The 21526-nt window shown below is 38.6% G+C and overlaps 1 protein-coding gene across 1 annotated transcript in view; it reads right to left on the bottom strand.

Moving 5' to 3' along the window:
* Positions 1–15417, bottom strand: part of RORB (RAR related orphan receptor B) — a 131036-nt gene extending 115619 nt beyond the window's left edge. The window contains exon 1 of the mRNA XM_071730558.1: positions 14969–15417. Within this exon, the coding sequence (XP_071586659.1) occupies positions 14969–14975 (7 nt within the window). The 5' untranslated portion in view covers positions 14976–15417. The remainder of the gene's footprint in view (positions 1–14968) is intronic.
* Between the last annotated feature and the right edge of the window lie 6109 nt (positions 15418–21526).

Here is a 21526-nt window from a genome sequence, read left to right as displayed (position 1 = left end):
TAGGCTTGTAAAACACAGGGAAAAAAATATCCAAAACCACTATGGTGGCCCTAAATCAAGGGGGCCAAAGATGAGCATTGAAAAAATGCGTGCTAGAAGAAAGCAAAACCATTCCAATCTCTCAAACAAAGAGAAGTCATTTGAACAAAGAAGTAAGACATAATACATTAATTTTGAGACTCCAATACATGCTTTTAACAGGGTGACTTAATAAATAAATGCATTAGCAGAAGCAAAATTAATTTTTAAAGTATTTCTGCTTGACTTATTAGCTTTTTACTTGCTCTAAAGTAACAAAGCCACTGCTTCCCTACAACACACATATATACTATTTCCTCATTATCACAGATGAAAAATTAAACTATGCATCTCTAAAGTTCAGCTCTCCTTTAGCAGAAAGTCACAGTCAGCATTTCTAGGTGAATTTCTTTTAAAGGATTTACAGAAGCAACCCAAAAATATCAATATTCGCGGTGCAACCTCATGTCTTTGTTCTGGTCTCTCTTGCTCACTCTGTCTCTTTTTGAATTTGCTGTAAGAGCTAAATTAGGTCTCAGGGGCACTGCACCACTAAACAAAGATCTCTTCTAGCCCATTGTGATGGAAGTAAATGTACTCAGGAGGCAGATGTACTGAAAGGAGAGGCTAAGGTGTCTCCCTCCCCCAATTCTCTAATCTTTAACACAGATTTCTTTACCCTGCCTTCACAAAATCACTCACACTCACTCATACGCTCCCCCCGCCTCCTTATAGCCTCCTCTCTTTCTCAGAAATGTAGCCAGCTGAATTCATTGAACTGGAATAAAAATCTTTTTTTTTGGCATAACTTGCTAAGTTGTTCCATTTACATGACTCCTTCTACAGCCTCTTTATCAATATATACATTCAAGATAAATAAGAATACTTACTCTTTTCAGCATCAGGACAGGTGTTTTAAGAGGATATATCCACAGCCCAACATGTAGTCTTATTATGACTTAACAAAGCAGTTTTGCTCTACCAGTGCTTTTCTGTCTACTGTTGCTAACAACAAAGTTCTAATATTTCATCAACTTCAGCTTTATCACCACAGGATTTAAAGCTGCAAACACATTTATAATGTCTCACTATAAGGAATCACAGCTTTCACTGGGAGGGAAAAGGAAAAAAGCAGAAAACCAAACAAAACCTGAACTACACTATTTATTTTTTGTTCATTTCTGAAAACAAAAGAATTAAAATTTTAAAAACTTAAGATATTAAAAAAAAAACAAACAGTACAAAACCATAAAATCAAGACTGTTCGTATTCAGCTGGCAAGTGAAGTGTACACCCACATATATATGTATGTTACTTGAAATCTGGCATTATAATTTTAAACAGAGACTAGTTATTACCACTTCAACTGGGTATTAAGAAAAGCTTGTCCATATATATTTAAAACAAGAAATCAAGATTCCTGTAGAACAACTTTTCTGCTGGTAGATAAAAAAATTACAGAATAATGTTTCAGAACAACTGATTTAGTCCTGGATTCCCTGCAAGGCTCAAAAACAATTCAACATTTCAGCTCAATTTTCCATCTCTGAAACCTTAGAAGTCTGAATATCATCAAATATTTCTGAAATAAAAAAAAAAAAAAGGCTCTAGTAACTAGAAAAGGCCAAAGATCACTTAAGAGAAGCCCATAATGGAATAGAGACTCTCAGGTTTGTATATTAGATTGAAAGGTTATTGTAACACATGAGATTCTCTTAATTTGATATAAAATTCTAGAACTCCTGTCATTCCTGCCCTTTCTGTATGCCTGGTAAATCCTTCAGAATTTTGATAAAACTTGTGAACTTTGTGAAAGTAAACTCAAATCCAGCTTCTAACCTCAAGAAGCAACTTAATGCATTTTACATACTTCTTACATAATACTATGCCTTATTAACACATCTTCAGAAAAAAACCAATTTCTTCTGCCAAGTGAAACAATTTCAAATTAATGATAGACACGGAGACTGTGTAAAGATTACAGATGAAGGTTCAATGCCAGTCTGGGTAGGGACTGAGCAAAATAAAAACACCACGGCATTTGGTGACCTTCCTGGAGTAAGTTGGTGGTCTCGATCCAGGACTCAATGGACTTTGTTCATGAAAAGGGAAAACAAAACCCACCACATAGCACTAATTGGCACTCCCGTTGGCGCTGTCAGCAGCAAGGCCAAAGTTATACCGGCCACAGGAAAAGGGTCTTTCAAGGTCAGTGTTGAGGCACAATGGGGAAATGGCATGGGAGAGAGACAGCCCCAGCACCAGGAGCTGCTGGTAGGTCTGCACCTAACAGGATTAACCTGACATCAGCCACCTCACCCATACAGCTATTTGCATGCCAAAACCCCCTTTGGGAACAGGTCCTACTTCCCTGCAGGGCACAATCAATCCTGCACCTTCTTCAAGGAAAGGACATAGTGCCTGTGAAGGCACTAGAAAACAAAACTCCTAAGGAAGTTCTAATTTAGCTGCTTTAACAAAATCTCATTGCACAAAAGCTTCCTGATTCTTTTCCTTGTCATATAAAAATGCTGGCTGTATCTGCAAAAGAACTATTATCTCTCACATTATGTAGAAACAGTCGTGCAGAAGAAGAAAGTAAACAAATTACATAACTTAGATTCACTTTTTTTTTCCCCTTTATTAAAGGAAAGAATATTTGATAAATACGAATATTTGATAAACTATTTCTTTCAATTAAAAAAAAGCATTCATCAGTGTACTATAGATTATTCTGGACAGTTATAAACACTTCTTCAACATGCCTAGAATTTCTAATGAGATTAATGAATAGAGTGGCAGGATCATATTCCAGGTTCATCCTTAACACCTATGCAATGGCCTTCTTTTATTGAGTCTGCCAGTTAAAGTATACTTGTGACAGAAGCATCTCATAAAATGAAGAATCACGAAGTCTGTAAGAACAACGAGTAACTAAAAACCAGCAGAAATGGGGATTTAAATTGACACAGCACAAAAAAGCTCTGAAAGGTAATATACAACTGCAATAAAAACTAATACCAATGCATTAGAATGACTGGTTAGCTCTAAGAGCAAAATACCCAAACAGGATTTGAAAATGGTGTATTTATACTTGTCTCTTTTCATTATAAACTACAAAAAATCATAGAAATGTAAGGTAAGTTTGTATTCTTGGAATATATCTCCTATTGGAAAGCCCATATAATGGGAAAAGAGTATTATTTTTTTTCGTAGCAATTGGTCAACCACTCTATGCATAAATGTATCAACATATCACCTCTTACCTCATGAAATATAAAATATATCTACACATACAACATGAATTTTTTTCAGTTACATTAATGAGAAGTAAGTAAAATTTTAATGTTTTTGTACTGCTTAAAATATCATAACAGTCAACATATGGACAGTGGTCAGTAGTTTCACAGGAACAGCCTTATCCCTCCAATGAAAATGAATTCCTAAGCAATTTATATTACCCTTGACAGTAAATGAAAAGTTTATCTTTTGACTTGCTCCACAGTAAATCATGTATCAAGAATGTTATTTTTGGGATTATGAAAAATCATAATATATATTTAATGGAATTTGTCTGCCTGAAATTTTATCCTGTAGCTTATTTCTGCCCAAAAGATAATGTAGGCTAACAACGGGTCAAAATCTGATGCATTCCTAAACATTTCAGTAATAACATAAAAACTTTCCTCAGAGACATATACCCTCCTCTAGCTCGACTGATCCTGAGAAAGGATGAAATAGATGTTTAGGGATGACAGCTTGGCTCCCTGCCTATTTTATGGTTAGAACTTACAGAAAACTGCAGGAGAGAGGTGGGAAAGCAGAGTATTCATGTAAATGAACCTCCTACGATCCCAGAGTAGTTTTCCGAAAATTCAGATTTCCTTTTTCTTTTTGGTAAGGGCAGTTCTGTGATTGGTTCTGTGAAAAGCTCTGTGAAGCTGATACAGACAGAAAAGTTAGTTACATACTTTAAAATGACCCTGGTTTTGGAGAAATTGGGAGAATTGTAAGAGCATTACGTGTTTATCTGCAGAGCATGCAGAAGAGACCTAAAGGCATTATTTCTATCTTACAGAAAAATGTTTTGCTGCAATCAGATAGGAAATTATCTCTTCGCTGCTACACATTTCTACTGTCTCCAAAAGCCTATTATATAAATTATGTGAAGCCTAGATAATAGATCACTTTAAAAAAAACCCAACACACTAGCAAACAAAAAAACCCCAACCAAACAAAACCTAACCAAACAATGAAACCCCCAGAAGAACAAAAAACCACAAACAATCCAAAGATACAGGCAAATTCTTTTCCTAGGCAAGAGAAAGAGCAGGTGCTGGCATTGAAGCAGTACTAGGGAAGCAGAGATTCATTTCCCAACACCTTTTCTATCTCCAAGGCTACAAGAATACAAATGTAATAGGGGTACATGAGAGAGATGTAGCCAGGCCAAGATTTAACAAATTATTTATTTCTTCCCTACAGCATATCCCAAAGATAAACCAAAAGAAACAAAAGGGTGAAAAGAACAAAGTACCTTCCTGTAATATATGCATGTATGAGGCATGGTCTACTGAACCAATTACGCATTTTCTAATAGATAAATGAAATTTAGTGTCTAAAACTTTTCTGAGTGTACTGCTTTTTAACAAAAGTGGCTGGAAAAAATACAGAGAAAGAATGAAGGACAGAAAAGTAACAGAAAGGTAGGAAAAACTCCAATTTGTTTCAATCCAGAGTTTAAAAAGATCAGGTTTGGATGTATTTTGCAAATGACATTTTAATTTTGCAAATTACTAACTTGGCTGAAGTGCAGTGAATACCAAGCTTGTACAGACAGCTTGCATAACTGTATATGTGATGTTCCAACTTGAAGCACTCCCAAGTATCAGAGCTCTGGATGTACGTAGTGAAATGAATGGCAGCGGATGCCTAATGACACTGTTTAGTGAATACAAAATAGTTTGATGTCCCATTACAATACATCTACATGCAACATCTAATTATAGAAAACAGCACTATTAATACATTTGTATTTTACATTCATGCTCTTCCTTAATTCACTTCTATTTTTCTATTACTTCCACTTCTCTCTTTGTCTTTTCTAACACTGTGACCACTGTGATTAACACCACCTCAGTGGGGGTAAATTGAAATGTTCCATACTTTTTAGTACAGGGCTGTTCATGTCAAAAAAAAATTCCATCTTCTCTCTTCCTTTTTATATTATGTTGTTTCCCTTTACATTTTCACCTTCTTCTTCCATGTCACTCTTTTGAAACAGCACCCTTCATATTTAGTTTGTTGTTTATCTGAATTCAGCACCCTTTTTTCCTCCGTGTTTTCTCTTGCACCTTACTAAATTCCCAGTTGAAAATGCATATATCTCTCCTTCAGTTTTATGATGAAGCTCACGTAATCTTTTTCTCCTAAATTTTGTTAACACCTGAAAATGACTTGCTGCAAAACGTTATTTAGTGTCTTCATGGCACTCCCACCAGACTTTGTAGCAATTTCTGATTTAGACAACATCTTGGTAAATGCTCTTTTACAAAAAATAAATGGTAAAATTTTGGCAAACTCAGATAAATGATAAGTGATAAATAAAGACAGCAACTTCTGCATAGGCACATGAATAAGGGCCATGCAATTTCTCTCCCTACTTATTTTTTAAAGTGCTAGTATTCTTTAGCTCACCCATCTTCTGAAAACCAGTAGATTGTAAAGTAACAATGAGCCATATTGTACAATTAGTTTTACAGTAAAATATTCTATCCAAGTCTAATAGGAATTCTATTTCAAAATGAAAAGATAAAGCTTGGCTCTGCCACAGCTATGGAGAAAGATTTCACTCAGCTGATGCAATATACTGTAATATATATTTGCTTGAAATACTGACACACATGAACAGTTTATCCAGAAATCAAAGTTTTCTACATTTCTTTTTTTTTTTTTTTTTTTTTTTTTTTTTTAAGAGTACATTTAATTATGACTTAAAATACTGCTAAATTATGGTAGCTCCTAAATATTTTGTGGTTTCCTCTTTAATATTGCAACAGCTGACACACTAATAATGCCTTAACTCTTGACCAGTTTAGAATTAGACATTTACTTCCATAAGCATTTAGAAGTGCTTTGCAAATTGTAGAGGAATATGATATTAAAATTCTTTAAGCAAAAGAACAATCTGTGAGTTACTCTCAATGGGTGTTAATCAAACATACTTTGCCCCTATCGACATTGTTGGCTTTTTGCTTTTTTCTTCATCCTTCTTCTTACTCCTACTTAATACTTTTAGAGATATATAACCTGAATTTTCTTGAATTGGCTATGGCTAAGAAGAAGCTAGTATATAATAACAATTGTGATTCCTCAGTAAAGTGGATCCCATTCAAATACATTAAATCTGTTTTGCTTATATGTGGCTGTAGATCATAGTATTTAATACTCATTATTTTAGTAATGTATTTATATTATTTAAAATTTTTGATTCTGCAGTATGAAATGTATCCTAGGTTTCCATACACTAGGAAAAAAATTAAGCTGATATTTCTTGTATCACATTTCTATACGTAATGGCTTTTGTGATTAAAAGGAGAAGTCTGCCTCACTGACAGATACTAGTAATAATCAGTACTTGAATAATGCTCACAAACTCACTAAAATAAAATTACAGTTTTATTATAAATTCCTATACAAGCTAAAATAATCTGTGCTTGGTCATCAGTGAAACTTTCTCCAAGAGAAAAATGTTTTTTCTTCTCAAAGAAGAACTAATGGCACTGTGCCTCCTTAATACGTTTCTTCTTTAGTGCCATTGCTTCTCTGTGCCACTAGACTGTGCTGCATTTGTTCACATTTGTGCTCCCATTACATTTGAATATCTGGCCTCAGTTCCTGTGCATCATGTCTCCTTTCTTTCAGTTCATTCCAATTAAATACTAAATACAGTTCATTGTACAAATATTGTACAAGATCCCCCAAACAATTTGCATTGAAGTAAACAGTGCTTTTTATAGCCTATTTGATGCTTCAGTCTTCTTCCAGACAGAGAAACAGGGAAAAAAACCAAACAACAGAGCACCTGTTTTACTGCTTATTTAGAACCTGAAATATAACATTAACTTTTATTTTTCCATCTTGTTTTGAGAAGTGAAATTGGTGCTTCACTGTTGAAGTGTACAAGTGATGAAGGAAAAATGCGCTAGCAGTGTAGTGTTCCACTTTGCAAAAAGCACTCCCACAGTAGTCTCTTAAATCAAAACAATTACTGGCAGCAGTTTAACATCACCTAGTAAAAACAGGCATATTTTTCAAGACGAAAAGAGGAGACAACACACATGAATATCTCTAGACAACTTCACAAAAACACTCTCTTTAAATTTGTTAAAATCCATTTTATACAGTTCACATATAGTAAATTCACTAAGCTACCCTCCTCCAAAAAAAGATTTTAATTTCCAGTAAATCCTTTAGAAGATGGTTTGCTCCAGGTTTCACCCTGATAGATAGCTAACAGAAACATGCCATCTACTCCAGTGTAGCTTCAAAAAATCTTTCAAACAAATGTACACATTCAATTGTAATGCACACTAAACAATCTAACTTCCCCAAATTATCAAATTACATAAAGCCTATCACATTTTACCTCCTGTTGTAGTGGGGATGGTAATTAAGAGTTGCTTAGTTATAAACAGACTTGTCTTCACTTTTTACATTTTAAGTTTATTTTAGGAGAACCCTAATTTCATCTGAGACCACCAGCAACCTGCTCCAAAACATAAGCTACCCTCTTGACAGCTCATTATTTTGACAGTAGACTGAAATGCAATTTAACAACTTCTTCATATTCTTTTGATCTAGCTCTTTTGCATCCATGAACACCTTCTCTCAAAAACCTCCAAATATATATTAATTGTAAGAGTGAAGACATTTTTAGTCAAAAGGATTGCTTCGGAGCTTGAAAAAAATTTAAATGCATTGGGAATGTGTGTCTTGTTAGGAAAAGTTGATCTGAAGGACAGAGTCAATTATAGCTACAGTAGATTAATGAAGCAGAAATAAGAATCTTAATATAATCTTAAAATAATTTTGTGAAATGCTTCTGTTGTGTTCTGGAGGCCTCCTATGTGACCATGGCTAACTAAAAGGAATCAGTTAACTGTAAGACTACCTCAGAGCACCTATAATCAGATAGAATGCTTTAAAGACTGATTGATAATAATCATATTTTTTAGAATTATACTACTTTTTTAATGACACTTAAATATGTATTAGTACAGTCATGGAGCATATTCAGGCCTAATTATGTTACAAATGTACGTATTTTCTTAATCTTTACCCAGAAATTGATATGGCCACTATTTACCATGAGCAACACAGCAAACAGCATAACAATAAGTAAGGTATTGATAACTGGCAGAAGAACAATGGTTTTGAACACTTATACATCAGTATTACCTGAGAAAACAAGTAGCATATTTACCAACATATTTTCCCAGGCAATATTAATTTCCAGCCAAGTTAATAGCAACATTCAAGCACTAAAAAGCAGCAAGTAGTTAGGAGTGGTAAAGGATTTTATTGAAGGCAAGATTTTTTAAATATGGCATGCTTCTTACAACACTGCATCCCTGTAAGCTGTTGTAATCACTCATGTTTCTCACAATCCCAAGTCACTGGGTTTCAAAGGGACATAAAGCAAACAACTTTAAATTCAGCTTTCCTTATTTATGTGAGTAGTCCATCAAAGCTAAGTGAACTATTTGCACATACAAGGCCCATGATCACAGGAAAACTCTTTTAAAATGATTTCATCTTTTAAGGGAGCATAATTACTTGACATTTACTCTATAATGAACATGTGGTTTAAAATGTCCATGATCCACATCCAAATAAACACATATTTTTTAATATTTATTGCATTTTTTCAGTAATAAAAGCATCAATCTTCCTTCAAAAAATGTGTAGATGCATTGTAATTGACAATTCATCAAAGTAATTCATTAACAGCATAATAACAACATTTATGTCAAACTAAATTAGCCTGTATACTTGTAGCAGAGGCAGAAACAGCTGTCATTCTGTTTGCATAAATTTCCAGTAGAATGTGTCTCAAAAAGTTAAACTACAGAGCTAGAGCATTTCTTCTTTATAAAAAGAGTTAGAAAACTGCAAAGATCCAGAGGGACAAAGGTCTCGCCAACAGGCCCGTGCAAGTGAGTAAATGTTGCTCACCCAAAAAAGGGCCAGGCTATCACAGCTGTGTTCTAGTCTCAATCCTGTTCATAGTAAGAGTTTTTAATATGCTCATGAAAACAGTATTAGAAACAAACAGGAAAACAGTAATATCCAAAAGGCACCTTCTGTCTGCCGCCCCCCGTGACACTGCGTGATGTTGCATTCTCAAAGCTGCACTGCAGACTTTGCCCAGACTGCACAGAGAATCAGAAGGAACAACATTATGGAACTTTACAAACACAAAGCACAAAGAACAACATTTTGACATCTATGAAAGTCATTATGGAAAGCCCCAACTGTGCTAAATGCTCAAAGCTGCTCTTTAAAGAAACTGATTTTAAATTCAAATATATCGGGTTTCTTAAAATTTACTCTTTGGTTGAAGTTGACTTAACAAGTCAACAGTAAGTGATCTAGGACAGTATCTTAGAAGTGTAAAACAATATATAACCACCAGTGCATTACTTGTACTTCATGATTGTGCAGTAATGCAAAAAGTTTCTTTACCTCTTTTCTTTTTTTCCTTCTTTTTAATTATTTCTCTTTTGTCCTATGTAACTACTATCATTTATTTACATGACTACTATATATAGCCCAATTTATCCCAAATGCCGTTATAACACCTGTGGTTTCCCTCATTAAGAGCTTAACAGATAGGGGTCGTGGGTTGAAAGGGCAGCATATGGATTATGAAAAGGCTAGTTAACATAACCCATTATACCCATGAACTAGTAAAGTTTATTTTTATCCATCTGATGTTAGTTCAATCAATATATACCAATCGATATTTACTCCTGTAAATATTTACTCCTGTGCGAGTCTTTTGTCTTCAGTTATAAAGCACACATTCTTCAATTTTATAGAACAGATCTTGTTTTCTGTGAGTTCATTGCATTGCCACAGGGAAAGGAAAATTATTTCCTGGATATCTTGGGAATCTTTCACTCCTTTGATTTTATTTTTCTGTACTAGACCCTGGCTCTTGGAACTGTTTAATAACATACAGTCCAGTTAAAGATACTCTTCACCCATCCATTTTTTTTTATTATGTACATGTCAGTATCATGGATAGCAAAACCTGTGTGAGCACCCCAATAACTTTCTGTTACTCAGCAGATTTTAAACAGGAATTCTGTCTTTCACTTTACTCAGAACATACTTTTTTTTCTTTTTTCTTTTTTTTTTCTTTCGGTATATTTTCTTCTGAAATGTTGATACAGTTTTTAATCACAAGATACAAATTAAGGGATTTTGAAACCGTGACTATACTGACTTTATACTGACTTTTAAAAGGCCAATAGTGGATGTAAGACATTTTCCACACCACCAAAGAGAAATTAATTCCAGCCAATATACATGATATTTTCAGAGTTTTTATATTGACTGTAATAATACAGGTCACAAAAATTATATCAATTAAAAAGGCAATTTTTCTCCTTTAATAATAATAATAATAATAATAATAATAATAATAATAATAATAATAATAATAATAATAATAATAATAATAATAATAAATCTTTTCTATGGTAAAAATTCTAATAATATTAAAACAAATAGTTTTCTGTTAGTGAACTTGCATCGTGCACTGCCCTTTCCTCCTACCTCCAACACTAGCATAACACAAAAACACAAGATTCCTTTTAGAATGTAAATCTTGTGCGATTCAAAGTAAAAGCACTGAAGAGTTACAAATAGGCTCTCATACTTCAGGTTAGATTTTTGTTCATTCTAGAGTAGTAACATTTTATATTAACTACAGATATTTGTATTTTTTATTCTGCAATACAGTAATAGTTTATTATTGACTCTCTAAGCATTTACTGACATTGGTTAAAATCTGACCTGCAAAGCCCTAACACCAGAAACTTCTGTTCCATCACATATCAAGAAGTCTCAATGATGTGAAGTAACATTATTCAAATAAGCAGTAGCTGGATGTATCACACTGTGATGTTTTGCTGTGGTGGGGTAAGGTCCTACGTCTGCCAAATTCAGTATTATAATGTTTTAAATAGTCACTGCATTCCCTGAGATATTTTAGGATATTAATGCTATATATTCCAGATTCAGTAGTACGTATTTTTCCTGGAATAACGTGTGAAATAGTTTCCTTTGCCTATATAAAGAATATGAAGAATCCCTGCACTCATCTAGTAAATTAAGAACTTCCTTAGTTACCCAGACTACTTGCATATGTTACTTAATAAGCTCTGTCATCAGTACTGCAGATAGGATCTGTTTATTTCACACTTTCCTAATTGCTTAGAAATATTTCAGTGATACTAAGAAAAAAGAATAACTATGTACTTTATATAATATGTATCCTTGCTAGTCCTGACACCAACAAGAAAGAAACTACAACGAAAAGCGTGTTCAAATACCTTTGTTTCAAGGTCCTGTGGAGTTTCTTTTGTTTAAAACATTAAAAGATAAAGCTTTTCAGTAAGATTCCCAGCTAGAAGTTTTAACTATTATTCTTTCAATAAAAGGGGTACTCTGTATTATGGTTTGAATTTCAGTTTCATTAAGCAAAATTTGTGAGCATAAACTCGGGTTTTGTGCGTGTAGATATAGTCCATGCCTAAAACAAAATTAGGGGATTTGACATTACTTTTATTCCACTTCATAAAATTTTTATGTTTGCATATCAGGTGTGTTATATAAAAAATTCACTGGCTTTTTAAAGTTTTAAGTTTTTTATTTCTCTTTAATTAAAGTCTTGATTTCTTTTAGTTAAGCAGCACAATAATTTTAGTGCATTTTCAGTGTTCTTTTTCTAAGAAGCATACTTAAGTATACTTTCTATGTTCTCAAGCCCCTCACAAGATATTGTCAGGAGTGGGACAGGTGAAAGGAAGACTGTGGTGACCACTGATTACAAATTTCCTTCTTTTATACTTGTATTTGCCTCTGTAATACAGCTGTAAAAGTAGTCAACTTCCAAAACTTCTAGTCCCAGGTCAGAGGGACCCGTGCTCAGCCTTCCCTACCAGCATATCGTTCTGCTGGTGTACATCAACACAGCTATATATTCTCAAGAGGATTTAAACCATTATTTGAAGTATAGAGAATTATTATTTTGTATGGAACATTGCCAGCGCAGCTGCATGACAGAAGAGGTGTGCTCCAAAACTTGCTGGGCTTCCATGGGATAGGTTGATCAGCAGCACCCGTGACTGCACAGTGTTTTGGAATGCAGCAGTCAGTAACACAAGCTGGATATTTTCAGAAGTTCTTTGGCCTCTGTCTCCAATGTGAAGCAGGTAAGTAACCTACACATCCCAGACCCATTAGGCTGAGTGCCTAAACTGCAGTTTGGAAGTTTCACAGTTCAAATATAAAAGTCTGGGGGAAGAGCTCACATGTACAAGAGAGAGAGCTGCTTCCTTCAAACCCAACAGTAAAGAGGTATAAATTCAGCAGAAAGCTTACAGCTGCTTATAAGCATTAATTCATGCAAGCTCACAATCTTGTTAATTGTGATACAAGGTTTTTTTCCTTTATTAGGAAAGCCACAAGTGCAATGTGCAGATACTCTACTGGCGTACAATGCTCTTTCATTTGAGTGTGTATCAAGTGCTGCTTTTATCTCAACATACATGCACCTCATGTTAAGCACTTGGTAACCTCTTGCACATAAGTTTTGCACAAGGATGAATGTTGCCTGTTTGTTCTTTTTCTCCTCCCTCTACCCCCGGCCACCAGTAAATTTCCTGTTGAGCAAGCCTAAATATAATGCAAATAAAAACTTGCATTCCAGGGCAGAGCAGCACCTCTTCACGGACAGTAGCTGTGATGGCAGAGACCAAGAGACGGCAGAGGCAGCTGCAGAGGAGAGCCCCGCAGGCGGTGCCGGCAGGTGTGCAAAGAAATCAGCCTCTCTCTCCTTTCCCAGGGCCGTTCGGCCACCCTGGACCTTGCATTCAAGGAAAGGGTCAGGAGAGGAACAAAGTTTCTCTTCGCGCTTGCCAAGGGGGGGGCTCCTGCGCTATGCGCCAGCCCGGGCCCCCCCGAGGCGGGGAGAAGGGGGGCAAGGGGCTGCGGCTTGTGGGGGAGAGAAAATTGCCCCCGAAAGGGTAGACGGGGCTCCTGCTCAGCGGGCACTGACGGGCACGTTTTGAAAATAACCCCCCAAGACACTGATTGTCTCTGCTCGCACTGGAGGAGCTCCTCGGAGGCGGGGAGCAGCAGGGCTGCCAAAGGGACCGCCTTATGGGATTGAGCTTTTCCCCTCCGTTTGCTGTTCTCTTAAGAAAGCCAAATACTGTCTAGAAAGTTCTTGCCAGATGCTCCAAATCGAACACTCAGGCTTCTAAGAAACCTGGGGGAGGACGAGGGGTGGAGGGGAGGGAAGTGGGGAGGACGCGGAAGCGGTGGGAGAGGGGAAAAGAGGCTTTTTTTTTTTTTTTTTTTCTTTGCGCAAATGTCAAAGTTACAGTCCTTTAAGGAAAATTAAACACACGCGTCATTTGTCAACGCTGTTACCGCACGCAGCTACAGGAGCTGATTATCCCACAGGAGGAAACCCAAGCTAAAAGTTGTTTCCAGCGTGTCCGTCCTCATTCATTAAAGCAAACCAGACACCTAAGAAACCTGCAAGCTTGTTAACCCCGAGCGTGTTCCACTTCTCTTGAGTCCTTCTCTGTGCCTATACCCTGGGAAAGATTGCTTTTTGTCCCGTTACCACGCCGGGGTGCGGTAAGCAACCAGGCTGAAGAACTGGGAGAGGAAAAAGAGTGTAGAAGGTGGGATGCGGAGGAGGTGCCGCAACCCCGCGGCTGTCCGGAGATGGCAAGGGTTGTTCTCGTCCCGGTACCAGTGCTCGTCTGACCCGGGAACGCAGCCCAGCAGTCTGGCCCTGAGACACGAGGAAACAACGAGTTCACACCTCTCCAGCACCCCTCCGCACCCACTTAGGTGTCCACCGTGCCAGCCAGAGCACGCAGCCCCTCTCCAGCACGAGCAGAAGCCTCAGCACAGGCGCTCCGGAAGCTCTCCAAGCCTTGGGGTGTCGCGGCGGTGGGAATGGTCTGTGCTTTCCTGTGAGACCTTCACTGTGTGGGGTCTGTAAGAACCTAGGGGAGGTTCTGGGTGCTCTTCGTGATAGGGCTGCGCAGGGTGTGCTGGCTCGGGGGATCGCGGGAGAGAGCTGAGGCCATGGTCAGCGCAAACCTTCCCACCCCCATTAGAAACCCGCGGGGATTTGGGCTCCCTAAGTGACATGGCGGCTGGGGAACAGGGAGAAGCCAGTGAAAAAGTCTTGGGAACAACTTCTGGGGAGGGAAGAGTCCCTCCCCGTGCTGGCACCGACTCCGGACCAAGAGGCAGGCGGGTCCTCCTGTATGGGCCACCTGCCTCGGGCGAGTGCTCCCCGTGGACAGTTGCGGGTGGGGACTTCAAGACACAGACACCGCCAACCACTTGCTCCTTCCCTCCCACCCTGCCCGCTGCGGCCCAGGGAAACACTGGGTTTTCTCTCACAGGTACGTCGGGGATGTCCCCCGTCCTCCTGCCGCGGGGAGCACTTGGGGCTGACCCTTGCCGCCCCGCCGATGAAGGAAGTGCGCCGCGAGCATCCACGCCAGCGAGCAAGTGTGGTCCCTCATCAACTTTCTCCGTGCCGGACCCTCTGCACCGGCATGAAACCTCTCCCCCGGCCCCTTCCCCCGCAGTTTTCCAGGAAAGAGCCGCCCCCCGGCCCGCTTACCTCGCATGGTGTTGGCTCCCCGCTCCGTGCAGTCATGAAGCTGGGAGCCCGGGAACCGCACCAGAAAAATCCCGTCTCAGCAGCCGCGGAGCCGGCAGCCGCCGCAGCTGTGGTCCACCGGGAAAACCATACCTCCGAGGCGGCTCCGCGGGGTGCGGGTCCTTGGGATGCCCGCCGCCGGGCACCCTCCTCCCTGGCGGCCGCCCTGCGCCCTCCCGCCGCGGAGCCCCTGGGGGGGTCGCCTGGGCCGCGAAGCGGCGGCGGACGGCTAAGTGGGGGAGCAAGCGGAGGGGAATGGAAGGAGTAAGCGTTAGAAAAAGCAGGAAAAACACGCGGGGGAAGAAGCGAGAGGAGGGCTGGGTGGAAGGCAGAGCATGTGCGCTTTCACATGACACCGGCGACCCTCAGCAGGTCCCCGGTGCGGATTTCCACTGTGCAGCCACAGGGACTCGCGGGGCGGGAGTGAGACCCGGGCAGACAGCGGCAAAGAGGCTTATAGCGGGGGGCGGGCGGTGCCGCCGGCGCGGCCCCGCCCGCTGTCAGCGCCGCCGCCAATCGCCGCCGTCCCGCCCGCCCGGCACCGCGGCCGCGGGCGGAACCGCGGCGCAGCCGCCTCCACCCCCGGCTCAGGTCCGGTCGCGAAGGGGGTGCGGCTCCGCGGGGCTTCGCGCCGGCACTTGCCGGGAACTTTTGCTCCGGTCGGGAGCGGCTGGCTGCTGGCGGGTCCTGAGCGGCGGCCGAAGCTATGTGTGGTGGTACAGAAATGAGCCTTTTCTGTAGAGCTCTGAAGCTTGAGGGGAAAGGTAACAGGCACAGAAAATCCCCTGCTGTGCTTTAGCAATTTTGTTTGTTTGTTTTTTTATTTATTTATTTGTTTTTGTTTTGGGTGTGGGAGCGATGGGAGTCTCTGGGGTGGAAGGTTTAAAGCGCTCACCGCGCTGTGATTGCCATCGGGGAACTGCATTCACTTTTCCGACAGGAATGGGAAAGTTTGATGGTGAGTCATTTTCTCATTACTGAGAAAATCTGGACGTCGAAAGGAGTTTGTTTCCCCGGCATAAGACTAACAGGCAGGTTCGTCCGCGAGAAGGATTTTTCCTGAGTTGTAATTCCCTCTCTGAATTAAATGATGCTTACCCACGAAAAAGAAAATAAATGTGTGATCTTCCAACTTCTGTTTGTTTGTTTGTTTGCGTTTGTTTGTTTGGTTTGGGCTTTTTTTTCTTTTTTCTTTTCTTTTCCCTGTATATCAAGTCATGGAGCACAACCACAAGCCATCTCAATGGGTGTTCCTAGAAATAAGTCCCTGGTACCAAGGATCAGAGTTCCTAACTCCAAGCCTAAAATGAAAAAGGAAAACCCTGATTTAACTGAAGTATATCTATTTACCTTTTAAATTAAATGTACGGACCTGACAAAATAGATTTATTCTTTCGTATGTGAATTATCAGATTAAGTCATATTAGGACTTATGTGAGAAATCATAGGTGTGCTCTCTGTTGTTCTGAAGAAATTAAGAACCAATATAGGAAAGAGGCAAAGTGAAGTTTCCACTCTTGGTACAAACTGGCAAAGCTTTACTTCTGGGAAACAAGGTGGCAGGTTTATAGGAAGCTGTTCTTGCCACTAGCCTTTTTCAAAACACGTCTGACTGGAAAATGAGAGCAACATGAAAAATCAGTTCTGCCAATATTGAAAGTTTTCAAATTCATCTGATTGTGGTGAATTTTAACTGTATTCACTGTGGTTAAGACACAGGCAGTTAAAAAAAAAAAAAAAAACAAACAAAACACATAATGATTTGCTAAGATATCTGTTGTTTCTTATATCCTTGACTGTTGTATTAATGCAATTTCTATACTGTATGCAAAGTTGTTAATACTCTTGTAGGACATTTCCTTATGATCCTGTTCAGAAACTCTTACCAATTGCTTAATTTTACTCCACTTGCATCAGCATACCTTCCAATATCACTTACATGCAGCCCATCTTTTCACTTAACAGTGGAATGTTTTCTTTAAAATTGATATTTCAGCAGGTGAGTTTGGCAGCAGATAGGTCTGTCTCTTGGACTCTCTTTTGTGTATTTTCCCATCAGCCATCTTTTCAACCTGTTCATCACATTAAAATTTCTGAGGTGATCACAATAAAACAAGTCTCACACAGCCCTTTGCAAAAACAGAAAGTATGGAGGTGTTAATCTCATCTTTCTGGTGGGTACAATTTACCTCACATCTAATTTGGAAGCTAGGTGAAGAATTAATTAGCTCCTGGATAGGGCTTGTGGCATTAGAAACGCAACAGGGAAAAAGAGCAGAGATTCCATCTACTTTGTCATTGGTATATGGCAAGCAAGACACTCTTTTCTTCTGGATGTCCACTTAAGAGCAAACAAAATCTAAGTGAATCTGAAGAGAAAGCAGGGACTTTTTTCATGTCCTGAGTCTTGTTCCTTTCTATGCCAGTTTGATTTTTACATTTAATTGTTGTAAAACTACATCTTAACACCAGTCAAAACTTTGATACTCAAATAACATACTGTCTGCTTATTAGGCAGTACACTCAGAGTATCTTCCACTATTGCACTAAATAGGGCTGCACCTTTATTTGGAATTTATATGCTGATTTTGACAAGGGAGAAGAAACTGCTTTACCAATATTCTTTCTTAATTTTATTGTGATGTTGTTTACAAACAGTTTTATTTTGTTTTGTTGTTTTGGTTTTGGTTTTTTGTTTGTTTTATTTTTGTTTCTTTGTTTTTTAGTCTACAGCAGCCAAATAATTTTGGTCCCGACTTTTATTTACTTTTCTTAGTACTTTATGGAATGGCAGTTTTTATATATCTATTTCCAGAAGTCCTTGTAGACTTTATTTATTCATCTGTTCAATCTATGTAAAATAATGTCTGAGCTAACTTCTTCACTAGTTGGAACAACCTGTTAAATTTGCAGTTTATTCTAATGTTTATTAAGAGGTACATTCTGCTAAGCACTAATAATGATGGCAATAAAATAATGTGTAGAAAACTGATGGGAACTTCATTCAGCACCAGGCAGATTGTTAATACTTTATTTCAAAATGTTGCTTGAAACTGCTATGCAATGAAGCAGGTAAACAACACACAGGTAAATGACACACGGGAAAGCCACATGATCTGAGGTCATACAGGACTTTATAATAAGTTTAAAATACTGAACACCTATCTTTAGTAGTTAAATAACCTGAGTGGTACAGTTCTGCTCACTAGTCTTGTAAGAGGGTAGTTATCCTAAGTTTCAAAGACTCCTTAATGGGATTTATAGTTTTAGATGGGTTCTTCAGAGACCAGAGGCATAAAGAGTTAAAATACAACAAATAAGTTGTTCTACTTCAAAAATGTAAAAAAAAAATATTTTATAGGGAAAAAATTTGTTATCACTAGTATATTTTTATCGCAAACTAAACACTGATAAATTGCCTTTCAGAATACTTGCGTTACAACCTTTCCTAAGGCTCTGTGGATTACAGATCTTCTAAGATAATATTTAAGACCACATAATATAAAAATTTTAATAATTTGCAATATATTCATTAGATCTGTAGCAAGTTATGCCTCATTTAGTTGCTTCATTAAAATATACTGAATAAAAATTAGTAAACATATACAGTATCTACAGGCCCCAGTTAATTCCCCTGGACAACAATGTTTGATTTCTCTTGGCATGAAAGAAAGCCAGATAGATCCCAGTGCCAAAATTTGTTTTCTTAGGTTCAGTAGGGGAAAGATTGGTCACAGTTTTCATGATGTCATCTCTCTCTAGCAGATATGGCCTCATTGCCAGACATTCCTAACTAAAGAGAAAGTCTTTCTAACTTCTCACTTCATGGCTTCTTCATAGAGTTATTGACAGGCTCAGGAATCTAAAATTCTCCCATAGATAATTTGCCTTACATTCATCTACTAAATTCTTTCCCAATTCACTGTTCTTGCAATCTGAAAGCATGCACATACACTATATTACGTTTATCTTCTTAAAGCTTTATTACCAGCATGAAATTTCAAACTGTTTCCACAAAATATTATATAATTAGAGAAATGTGTATTTTTTCCAAACTGGTAACATTGTTTTAAGAGCAGCCCTAGAAAATCCTGACACAAACAAAAACAATACTCAGTGACTGAAATTGTTTAATTATGCCAATTCAGGTTTAGAAGCCAAGAATACAATGTGTTATGCACAACAGGATAACCAGAACCTTCAAAAAATCAAAATGAAAACCCATACTTGATTATTTCCTCTATCTTGTGAGATGAAAAGCAATCCCTAGCCACAAACAAGGAATCTCAAGCCCTGTAAATATTTTAGGACATTTAAAACCTGGTGCTTTCTATGATACCTCAAAAATATTATAAAATTTGCATAGTTGATATATTTAAATATTTTTTTGGAAGTGCATTTTTTAAGTGTTTCTGAAGACTCATTTCATTAGATATATTCTTTCCTGCCCTAGTGGCAGAAGTTGTGTAGGAACTTACCCCTGCTTTAGGTACAGGGTCAGTCACTGGATCATTGTATAAAATATCTTACTTAAATATATTTTTGGACAATAATGGACACTAGCAGAAAAATCCATTCTTCTTCTCAGCCCCCTAGTGCTTACATAAAATGGCCTGCAACTGAACAGACTGGCTGTAAGGATAAAGTTGCTGGGGAGAGCTGCATTAACCCTAGAGCGCCACAAACTTTAACATGGTAAGTTTGTGTCATAAAACTCAGACAGAAAAAGAGGTTATTTTGATGGTAATCTCTCTACCCAAATAACCTGGTGTTTTCTCTGTAGAAATTATAGCATATTTGAATGTTGATGAAGTGGGGAGGCAGGCAGTGAATGACTGTCTCGCTGCAGAAAAAAGCTGCTGAGAGGCAATGACCTTCTGACATTTCCGTCCACATTCTCCTTCCTTGGCAGGACCGGGAGTTCCTAAGCTGTTTCGAGGCAACCCAGGAGCAAGAATGAGCTTCAGTGAAGGAAACAGAAGGATGAGAGTTGAAAGGAATATGTGGGCAAAATAAAATGCTCTAGGAACGAAAGAGGAGGAACAAGACCTACCTTCATATCCGTGTTTTAAATACTACCAGCAGTCTCGGAGGGACTAGGTCCTATAAATCTGGAACAAGATGAATGTGTGTTGTTCACGTGCAGTAGCTTAAAAAGCAAATTATCTGTTATAACCAAAGATTTTCCACTTTAAATGAATACTGACCTTCCAGCTAAACATCCTTTTTGCCTCATGGAAGCAGCTTGATTTTTTAAATTTTTAATGTTGTTTCACTGGGAAAAAAATCCCCATAACTCAGAATGTAGATATTTTATTTATCAGGAAATGAATTAATTTTCTGGTGAAATCTCAGTTTTCTGTATGTATTTGCACATGACAGCTTTACATTTTAAAATCAAAGGAAGCCACAAAGTTTATTTTAAAATATAAATTGAATTTTTTCATTGTATTCAAAATGGCTAATTTTTTTTTTTCTGGGGTAATATCTATTTAGAAAATCATAGTTTTTAGTTCAGTCCATTTTGATGAATAAGCTATTTAGAATTTTTTTTTAATTTAGTCTTTCACTATGAGAAGGATCAAAAATTACATACTTACTAGTAATTCTGTTCTGAGAAAGGTAAAATTAAGGTATTCATTTTGACATAGGTTATGACTGAAGTCGGAATCTCAAATACAAAGAATAACAGGAATCTGAAGCAGAACACACTGACAGGGAGTGATCTATAGCTTTCTTCTTAGCATTCATTGATTTATTATAATGTTGTAATAGTTTAGTAACTGCCAGACAATGACCTTCCTTCCTTCCTTCCTTCCTTCCTTCCTTCCTTCCTTCCTTCCTTCCTTCCTTCCTTCCTTCCTTCCTTCCTTCCTTCCTTCCTTCCTTCCTTCCTTCCTTCCTTCCTTCCTTCCTTCCTTCCTTCCTTCCTTCCTTCCTTCCTTCCCTTCCTTCCTTCCTTCCTTCCTTCCTTCCTTCCTTCCTTCCTTCCTTCCTTCCTTCCTTCCTTCCTTCCTTCCTTCCTTCCTTCCTTCCTTCCTTCCTTCCTTCCTTCCTTCCTTTCCTTCCTTCCTTCCTTCCTTCCTTCCTTCCTTCCTTCCTTCCTTCCTTCCTTCCTTCCTTCCTTCCTTCCTTCCTTCCTTCCTTCCTTCCTTCCTTCCTTCCTTCCTTCCTTCCTTCCTTCCTTCCTTCCTTCCTTCCTTCCTTCCTTCCTTCCTTCCTTCCTTCCTTCCTTCCTTCCTTCCTTCCTTCCTTCCTTCCTTCCTTCCTTCCTTCCTTCCTTCCTTCCTTCCTTCCTTCCTTCCTTTCCTTCCTTCCTTCCTTCCTTCCTTCCTTCCTTCCTTCCTTCCTTCCTTCCTTCCTTCCTTCCTTCCTTCCTTCCTTCCTTCCTTCCTTCCTTCCTTCCTTCCTTCTTTCCTTCCTTCCTTCCTTCCTTCCTTCCTTCCTTCCTTCCTTCCTTCCTTCCTTCCTTCCTTCCTTCCTTCCTTCCTTCCTTCCTTCCTTCCTTCCTTCCTTCCT

This window comes from Heliangelus exortis, chromosome Z, assembly GCF_036169615.1.
Source record: "Heliangelus exortis chromosome Z, bHelExo1.hap1, whole genome shotgun sequence".
NCBI classification, from domain to species: Eukaryota; Metazoa; Chordata; class Aves; order Apodiformes; family Trochilidae; genus Heliangelus; species Heliangelus exortis.
The sequence above is the reverse complement of the archived record's forward strand: the minus strand, read 5'-3'. Positions and strand labels throughout refer to the sequence as shown.